Source organism: Monodelphis domestica, chromosome 1 (genome assembly GCF_027887165.1).
Source record: "Monodelphis domestica isolate mMonDom1 chromosome 1, mMonDom1.pri, whole genome shotgun sequence".
Classification (NCBI taxonomy): Eukaryota; Metazoa; Chordata; class Mammalia; order Didelphimorphia; family Didelphidae; genus Monodelphis; species Monodelphis domestica.
The window spans coordinates 650,635,276-650,645,039 of NC_077227.1; the positions used below are offsets into that span (position 1 = coordinate 650,635,276).

At 34.9% G+C, this 9,764-nt stretch overlaps 1 protein-coding gene across 3 annotated transcripts in view; it reads left to right on the top strand.

The window, feature by feature from the left end:
- The window catches only part of PSME4 (proteasome activator subunit 4), a 100,038-nt gene extending 90,369 nt beyond the window's left edge, over window positions 1-9,669 (top strand). For all 3 annotated transcript variants that reach the window (XM_001382131.4, XM_056814021.1, XM_007476823.2), the window contains 6 exons: window positions 1,610-1,738; window positions 2,572-2,727; window positions 5,053-5,215; window positions 6,698-6,831; window positions 7,326-7,464; window positions 7,986-9,669. In XM_001382131.4, coding sequence (XP_001382168.2) covers window positions 1,610-1,738; window positions 2,572-2,727; window positions 5,053-5,215; window positions 6,698-6,831; window positions 7,326-7,460 — 717 coding nt within the window. In that variant the 3' untranslated portion in view covers window positions 7,461-7,464; window positions 7,986-9,669. The remainder of the gene's footprint in view (window positions 1-1,609; window positions 1,739-2,571; window positions 2,728-5,052; window positions 5,216-6,697; window positions 6,832-7,325; window positions 7,465-7,985) is intronic.
- The last annotated feature ends 95 nt before the right edge of the window (window positions 9,670-9,764 follow it).

Below are 9,764 nucleotides of genomic sequence, written 5' to 3' on the forward strand. Positions count from 1 at the left end.
CATGTGTGAGGAACAGCAAGTAAGGCTAGCCTATAGAGTGTATTAAGAGGGGTAATATATGAGAATATTGGAAAAGAAGGAAGGTGTGCCTACCTTTGGAAGAGTTTCACCTTCCAGATGATTACAGAAAATGAGGAAGCTACTGGCAATTACGGAGTAGAGGAATTGACATGATCAGATTAGGAAAACTACTTTGGCAGCTCTGTGGATTGTGAAATGGGAAAAAGCTATTATTATAGTTCAGGTGATACTATTAGAGGTTATCTTCCATTCATCTTTCTCTTTGTGGTTGGAATGGAAGAATAAAAGACTAGAACCTCCCTTAGGCTGTATAGATCTTATGGGTCTGAATTGGCATAATAGTTTTTAACTTCTTTTTGTCTTCATTATACCTGTAGATGAAATAAAATGGAAAATGAGACAATAAACTCATTAGTCAAACTAATTGTGGGAGGATGACCAGACTTTGGTGAGGATCAGAATGCAGGATATTAAAGAATAATTTCTTTCACCTGTTTTAAAAGGGTGTTCGGAGGGAGGTTTGGGGGAAGGGACTGGACAAGGTGTCCTCAGTCCCATCAACCACTGATATTCTCTGATTCTATGAAAATACAACTTTAATTTTTCCTAAGTACCTAATACTTAATAGTTAGGATATTATTTATTAACAATATTCAGGATATTTTGAGGAAAATAAGAATATTGACAACTGTAACAGTAAAGGTTCACAGAGGAACTGTTATCTAATCCAAATCCAAGGATTCTAAGAGTTAGAATAAGGAGAGAGGGACTGTATTCCAAGACCTGTGCCAAAGGAACACAGGGGAAAGGAACAGCAAGTAGGTCAGTTTTGCAGAAACATTAATTGCATAAATGGGAGAGTAAGTATGGGAAAATAGATTGATTGGACCCATATTGCAAATGGCTTAACATGCCAGAATTAGAATGCTTCTTAGTGCCTGGAAATATGTCCTTTGAAACACAAAAATTTACTTTTGTCCTGTTTGGTATTTTAATCTTTCAGAGATAATACAAAGGTAAAATCTGCCTGAGCAAACAGGGTTCAATTTCTCTCTAAAAACTAATGTAGCTAATTTAGGTCAATAGAGAGATATAGTGCTGATGTGGTAAGTAAGGGCCTGAAGGCTAATCAAGGCCGATATTTGATCCGTATTGGCTTGGTGAATCTGGCCCAATTATCTCGGTACTCCAAACAGTTCAAGTCTTAAGTGAATGTGTCAATCAACAACTTTTTTTATGTGCTAGGAGCTAAGGATACAAAGAATAAAATAGGCAACTTCAATGGTAGAAGTTTTCCCACAAGTGTTTCCTATCATTGAAACCATATGTAGAGAGAAGGGAAAAACAAAAAGCAGTCAATAATTGTGTCATATATACCCACCATATATTAACCACATATTTTGGGTTCTTTGAATCTGATCTCATCTCTTCCTCTAGGGGACTCATCCATATCCTCCCTAATGTAATTCTTAAGATGTCTTAAGATTGTTAAGATTGGTTATTTTTTTTAAATCTTTATTTAAAATGTATTGATACTCAACCACAACTGCTTTCTAACTAGTTGTTTTGCTTATTTTTTATTCCCTAGATTGCCCCAGTTGAAAATGACAATAGTTACGATGAATTAAAAAGAGATGCAAAGTTGTGTCTGTCACTAATGTCTCAGGGGTTGCTTTACCCTCATCAAGTGCCTTTGGTGCTTCAGGTGCTAAAACAAGTGAGTGATGATTGACCTAAGACTGGGTTCTGTTTGGAGTATGTTGAATTTGAGCTACTTGTGGAACATTGTTCAAAATCTCAAGGAGACAGTTTGTGATATATGGGACTAAATCTCAGGAGAGAGTGAGCAAGTATGGAGAGAAAAGAGAAGGGCAAACACCCTTAGTCAGCAGGCTTGCTATGAAAGAAACACAGCCAGAGAGACTAAGAAGGATTAGTCAAAACAGGAGGAGAACCCAAGAAAAGGCATTGTCACAAAAAACCTGAGAACATCAATATTACAAGGTCTCTTCTCAAGTTTACCCAAAACATACTTTGAAATCCACTGAGGAAACTATTAAGAATTACCTTAATTTTTTAAGGGCTTTAAAAGTTATAGAATACTTGATATGCATTCTTTCATTTGATCCTCACAACAACCCTATAAAGATACTGTAGTTAATGGTTTCTCCATTTTTCTAATGAAGAAACTCAAAAGAAGTTACATGACATGGCTAGGAAGTGTCTCAACAGGAATAATTCATATCTAAATCTTATGTTATATCTTACTCTTGAGTGCAATGGTTTTTCTACTTTTCCCTACTTGATAACCAATTTCCAGTGCTTCTTATGCGTTACGTTTCCCCCGAGTCACAGTGCATTCGTAAAGACTAGGATTATTTTTAAAGTTTTTGCTTAAAAGCAAATTTTCTAACTATTTTGACCTACTTACATGCTCATGAAAAGAGAATTACCTTAAGTTGGATAGAGTGCCACCTGATCAGTAGTGTTTTCCTTAAATGTTTGTTCTTCATGTGAAGTTTTTGCTTTTTTCCCCTTCCCCCCCAACAGACAGCAAGAAGCAGTTCTTGGCATGCTAGATACACAGTACTGACCTACCTCCAAACCATGGTATTCTATAATCTCTTTACTTTCCTAAACAATGAAGAAGCAGTTAAAGACATAAGGTGGCTTGTTATAAGTCTGTTGGAAGATGAACAACTAGAGGTAAAATTAAATTTTTTTTTACTCTGATTAAATAGAACTAAATTTTCTTTTAAAATTCTTTTTAAAGGGGGGCAGCTGGGTAGCTCATTGGATTGAGAATCAGGCTGAGAGATGGGAGATCTGGGGTTCAAATATTGCCTCAGATACTTCCTAGCTGTGTGACCTTGGGCAAGTCACTTAACCCCCATTGCCTAGCCCTTACCACTCTTACGCCTTAGAACCAACACCTAGTATTGATTCTAAGATGGAAGGCAAGGGTTTAAAAAAAAATTCTTTAAAAAATATTACTGCCTAACAAAAACACCAGCAGTTAACAAATCTATTATACTTTAAGGATTTTTTTTTTAAACCTTTACCATCCATCTAAGAATCAATACTAAGTCTTGCTTCCAAGGCAGAAGAGCAGTAAGGGCTAGGCAGATTGGGGTTAAATGACTTACCCAGAGTCACATAGCTAGGAAGTGTCTAATGCTAGATTTGAACCCAGGTCTTCTTGCCACACTATTCACTTTGCTACCTGGCTACCCTATACTTCAAGGATTTGGCACAATGAATTTCTTCCTCTTAACATAGCCCTTGCAGGTTGAGTCCTTTTTTCAAGTTTAAAAGGTATTGATTGTTCATTGAAATTGGCTTTTAACTATGAGGTTTAGTTTAGATATCTGAATTAAATTTTTCTGAATCGCTACATAAAATTAGACTGGAAATAAAAAATATGTGGGCTTTTGTCCCAGATTTACCAGTGCCTCGTGTATGACTGTTGGCAAGTAGCTTAATTTCTAGGAGCCCAAGTTTTTAATATATTAAATGGGGAAAATAATTTCTGCTCCATTTCACAGGTTGCTGTACCAAATGATAAAGTAACAATGCTTTTTTTAAAATAGGCAAATTTTTTAAACCATTACCATTTGTCTTAAAATCATACTAAATATTGGTTCCAAGGCAAAAAGGTAGTAAGGGCCAGGCAATAGGAGTTAAGTGAGTTATGTGGCTTTTTTTTTTTAATATACAAAAGCAAAATCTGATATTTCCAAAAACCTGCTGTGGAAAAAAATGTGTGGAAATAAATGCTTTTCTCCTTGAATTATCTATAAATTTCCCTAAGTTGTAATATCTTTTTTCTTTTTTAAAGGAAAGGCAAATAAACCAAACCCAGCAAATTTGTGTGGAAATGGTGTATAATTAGCCTCTGTTTTTTTAGCTTTTCTGGTCAATCACAACACATTGCTCAAAGGGGCACCTAGAAAAGTACTGAAAATGGAGTCTTTAATATTGGAAACAGAATCGGAATTACTTCAACTCATTAATTTGCTCATTTTTGTAGTCTTTAATTCCTTCCACTCCAGTTTTGGGATTTGTAGTACTACTTTTTGCATCATTTAGTAACCTCATCCTTGAATATTAAAAAAATTTTCCATTACAATTCTATTAGGTTTAGCTTGGACTTTTTATAGCTATTAATATGAAGTTATTCACATTTTAATAATAACCATTAGACATGAAAATAGAGAGATGGAAGTCTCAACCATTCATTGTAAACATGTTTTAAATTCAGCCTCTTTCAGAGGATATTAGAACATTGTGTTCAACTATATATAAAGTGTCTTATGCTAAATATAAGCCATCCCTTTTATTAAAAGTATTTTATATTTGAACAGAATTTCTATTCTTATTAAGTACTATGTCCAAATGTTTATAATTAAGCATTATATATTCTTTATAATTAAGCAATGTGTATTCTTATCATTAATGTGCTACAATGAATGGTTAGCAGAAGCTTAAAGTGTTTTTTATTTTTGTTTTTGTTTTTTAATTTATGTATGACATTCCATTGAGTTCTTTCTCGTATGGAAGTTCAGATGTTTTATTAATTTAACACTGTCTTGTCCTTCTTAAAACACTTGGAACTAGGAAAACTATATTAGCCAATACTGAAAGCCCATGAAACTGATAACAAAGAGAATGGTTGTCTTAAGTGTGTGCTAAATTAAGTGATTGATGGAAATGATTAATTTGTAATTTTTGAATAGTATTAGAAACTGATAAGTGTCTGCTAATTTCTAACATTTCTATCACAATTTAAAAACTTTAACAGATATAGAATTTATAAAACTTAGTTTAAAGTATAAATTATTTCATGATTAATAACAGTTTTACATCTTGCCTCTGATCGAATCCTCCCCCCAGAAAAAGATCTTGTATGTTCGTGAGGTTTGGGGTTTTTTTTTTTCATTAAATTATTTAATAATTCTTTTATGCCTTTCCAATAGTCTGTTTGTCTTGAAAGTAGTCTACCTTGGGAAAAACAACTGCCTCTTTTCGTAGGTTCGAGAAATGGCTGCTACTACTCTAAGTGGTTTACTGCAGTGTAGCTTCCTTGCCATGGATAGTCCTATGCAGATTCACTTTGAACAGCTTTGCAAGACAAAGCTACCTAAGAAAAGAAAACGAGATCCTGGCACAGTGGGAGATACCATTCCATCTGCAGGTAACTGCACATAATTTTAAGGAATCTCAGGTCTAGAAGGAACACAAAGGGCCACATAGTCCAAACTGCAATTGGACTGGAATGCCTTCTACCTCATAACTTGGCAAGTTGTCATCTAGGTAGAAAATTTCTACTTCTTGAGACAACCTATTCTACTTTTAGATAGCTCTAATTATTAGAAGTTCTGACATGAAATCTAAATTACCGTCTTTATTTTGACCCTCTGCAAGAAGTCTTAAATTGTCTTTCTACATAATAGCTCTTCCGACTCTTGAAAACCGACATAAAAAAAGGCTCTTTTTTACTCATTTGGCATGCATTCTGGGCTCTTTATCATATTGGTTGTCCTCTTGTGGATGATATTGGTAACTTACTAAATGTGACCACCAGAGTTTAACATAATCTTCAAGGCTTGGTCTAACCCAGAGCAGTGTATATAACAGGACTACCCTAGCTATCTTATGGAAAATGAAGAAACTTAAGAACATGATAGTTGAATAATTACTATATGGAAGAGTAACTCTATTTTCCCCCTAAAAGTAGAAGTTGGACCAACATGTAAAAGTGAAAGAGATGCAGATTCATAACAATGAGAAATTTATAAATTACCTATCATTGGAGGTGTGCAAGGGGAGCATGGGCTAACTAAATGAGTGATGGGTCTTGTGGTTGGTAACTCCTTTGAGTTATTAAATCAGGTTAAATGACTACTTGTTGATTAAGTTGGAATTGACAATTGCCTTCAGGCACAAGTTAGACTTGATGACTGCTGAGGTCCTTCAAAGCTCTAAAACTCATTATAGATGTTGTAATTTGAGATAGGATCTCAACCTAGTAATCTCTGAGTACCCTTCCAAAGTTCCTGAAACTCTGGTCTCATTAATAACTAAAATATGTATGAAAATGTAAAAAAGAAAGCCACCTTGGAGATTTTATCTGTATTATCCAGTTAATTGGCTCCATGAGTTTCTGTATGCTTGATTAACTATATCATGATATAATTTATGTAATACTGTTAATATAGAGTGAAGTATTAAGGAAAAATGAAGCAGGTTTACTTTCACAATTTTATTGACAATACAGTTGACTGGTTTTTATTTAGAAAAGTCTGAAAGTAGGAGAAATCCTAAAATACATTATATTTATTTACACAGTTTGTATAGATTGAAGAAAGAAAAGAGACCTGGCAATTAGAGCCATTTTTTTGTCTCCACAGCTTCTGCTTCTATATACAGTATCTGAAGGTCAGAAATACTACTTCATCTTTTTGGCTTTAAAGGACATGGGCCATAGCATTAAGTCCCATATGTAATACCATCCTTCAGAGTAGAAGAGTTATAGGGACAGCGTCTAGGATTTCTATTAACTTATCTAAATGCATTTACTTTAGCAGCTATAGCTTAGACTTATATTTGTCATGCTCTACATATTCATGTCTTGTAAAAATCCAGAAGAGTTTAAAAGAAATTACTTTCTTTTCAGAATTAGTTAATCGCCATGCTGGAGTGCTAGGAATTGGTGCGTGTATTTTATCTAGTCCTTATGATGTCCCTACTTGGATGCCACAGCTCCTGATGAATCTCAGTGCACACCTGAATGATCCCCAACCTATTGAGGTAAAATTTTTAGTTTGATTACACATTCTGTAATGATTAACTTTGGGGGGTAGGATGGGGGGCAGTTGACAAGAGACTCCAAGACATTTTATTATATATATGGTTACTGTTTTACTAAGGACAAAATTCAGAATAGCTGTTGGGTAATATTTTACATTTCATTTAAGAATAAAAAAGTTGGATTATGGCATGGACCACAAGTTGTTCTTTATAAGATAATCTTGAGTAATAGGATCACATATTTACTACTCCACCTAGAAATGTGTTGAGAATTGTTAATATTGGTGTAATTTCTGATTAATTTTCATTTAAAGCACTACTCTTCTTAGTAATTCTGAGTTGATTTGGGGTCTTTCTTGGTAGCAAAAAGAGAAAGTAGGTGTGATGTTAGAGCTGATGTCTTGGAAGATATTTGTTTTCCTGATTAATTCCTCTTTAATAAGTCCAAGAGTATTAAGAAAGGGTTAAAAGTGTTTGGATTACCTGTTCTTTAGATGACTGTAAAGAAGACCTTATCCAATTTCCGAAGAACACACCATGACAACTGGCAGGAGCACAAACAGCAATTCACTGATGATCAGCTGCTTGTGCTCACTGATCTCCTGGTGTCACCATGCTATTATGCATAAAAAAGTAAGTTAGTAGTAAAGTTCTGGGTTCTAATAACTGAAATCAGAAGTGCTCTTGGTTTGTTTTTTTAAGAGATAAATTTCTTTGTTATATTTTTGTTTATATTCTTGGATAATTACTTTGCAGGATTGGCAATTAAAAAGAATATTTTGCTTTAGCCACCTATGACTAGCAGTAGATTTAAATGTGTTGAAACATATACTTAAGGCCATTCCATTTGCAAACATTGGCCTACTAGGGGAAATGCACTAAGTTCTTGCATACCGTTCCTCCTTTTCCCCCTTTCCTGTGGATAATATAAATGAAATTTAGGGGAATTTTTCTCTGCCTTTTCACCTTGAATATTATCTGGATAACATGTAAAAGATAATTGGATGCTTGTCTCCTTTTCAGCTTAGTTATTGTGGGGGTCTAGGCTACTGTCACACTCTTTGTTGGCAGTTTTAATGTAAGCTTTTTTTTTTATCTCAAGTCCTATAAAAACATAAAAATTTTTAATCTGGATTTTTAACTGTTTGTTACAGGTTCTTCATTTATGAGGGAGGACCCAAAAACCTTTCTGCAATGATAGAGGAAACTCAAAAGAAATTTCATGTATAAAAACTTTTAGACTTGGAAATCCTGATGCCTAACTGAAACTCCCTCCTCCCTCCCCAGTAAAGATGAGTAGCCCTAAACTTCAGGCTCTTTTCATCAAAAATTCCAGTTCCTCAGGTACCAGCTGTGGCAGTTCTTGGCAGGTTTCTGAAACTGCCTGTCAAGCCTAATTGCTTTTGGTGGTTTTCATGTTCGGTCTCATTTGGTCTGTGTTCCATAGATTCCCAGCTTTCATTTGATATCTTCACTTGTTGGGATGCATTTCCTGATTTAACATTAGATAACTTTCTCTGTGCAACATCTCAAAAGAGCTGCAAACCATCAGAAAATAAACAGTTGTCCAATATTAATTAAAACCACGGCATCCAGGACCAGTATCTGGGAATCCTTTAAAATACTATTGCTCCTTGGGATCAAAAACATCCATTTGCTGACAGGTCCTGTCATTTCATTCATCTCAACTTCTTTTGAACTTTTTCTAAATCTTTGTTGACTTTAAAGCTGTGGGCTATGGAAAGACTTGTCACATCTTCAGCCTGGATCAGGGTAGCCATAGTTAGAAAGGAAAGAAACAGAGGAAGTGTCTATAACCTCATCCATGACCTGGTGGAGTGCTTGACCAAAATACTGGATTGAAGCCCATGTCCACCTGCTTCCTATAGGTTAGAGTTTTTGGTGCTGAATAGAGCCAATAGATGAAGGGGGGGAAGGGCTGTGGGGTGGGGTGGTGGGGCAGGGAGGATTGATGAGCAACATTTTAATTGATTGGAGTGTGTGTATACAGTTGTGTGTATTAAAAAATAAACAAAAAACAAAAAAACTGACTTTTTTACCCTGTATTCTTTATAAATATATTTGGCCCTCCCTGTTGTACTTTGCATAAATGGAAGACTGCTGAGTTTGTGGAAGTTCTGTATATTTTTTGCCTGCAACATCGTTGAGAGGCTGATAACTATGGCTATTTAATTGATCTATTTAATATATGTTACATATATGTAAAAGACTGTATAAACTGGAGAGGTATTGCATTGGCAAGACATTGTACAGATTACAACCTTTTACACAACACCCCTGTGAAATTAATTTGTAAAATTCACATTTAGATGTTTATACTATAGTGATTATGGCTTTTGTACCCAATCAAATGCCATTATTTGTGTGTTTAAATTATTCTCCTTAATTATCTTTTCGTGTTACAAAAGCTGCAGTGGGTTGTAGTGGGGGAGTGGAGGGAAGGGGGATGGTTCGAATTTCATTTAACTCATTAGTATGTCTCATGTAACTTTTTGTGTGCATTTCTAAATTCCAATATCCCATATTCTGTGGCAAGTTTGTTAGATGCAAGGTACCTCTTGAGTTGAAATAATTCACAAGTTGGTGTTTCATCATTCACACAACCTGTACAGTCTTCCTTAAGGAACACTAAAAATATGTTTTTGAATACCTACCTACCGAGTTAGTCACTCAGTACAGACTTTAAGCACAGCAGTGTTCCTAGTGCAGTGTTTCCTAAGTGTCAGCACACAGACGTAATCACTGTATAGCGTAGTGCCAAAAGTATTATTTCAGTTGTGTACCTAGTTCAAAACCCAATAAATGGATTGTTTTTAACACTTGTTTTTGTCTTAATTCTGGGAAGAAAATTGTGTAGTGCTCTGCTCAACCATGTTTTTTTGTTTTGTTTTGTTTTTGTTTTTGTTTTTTAA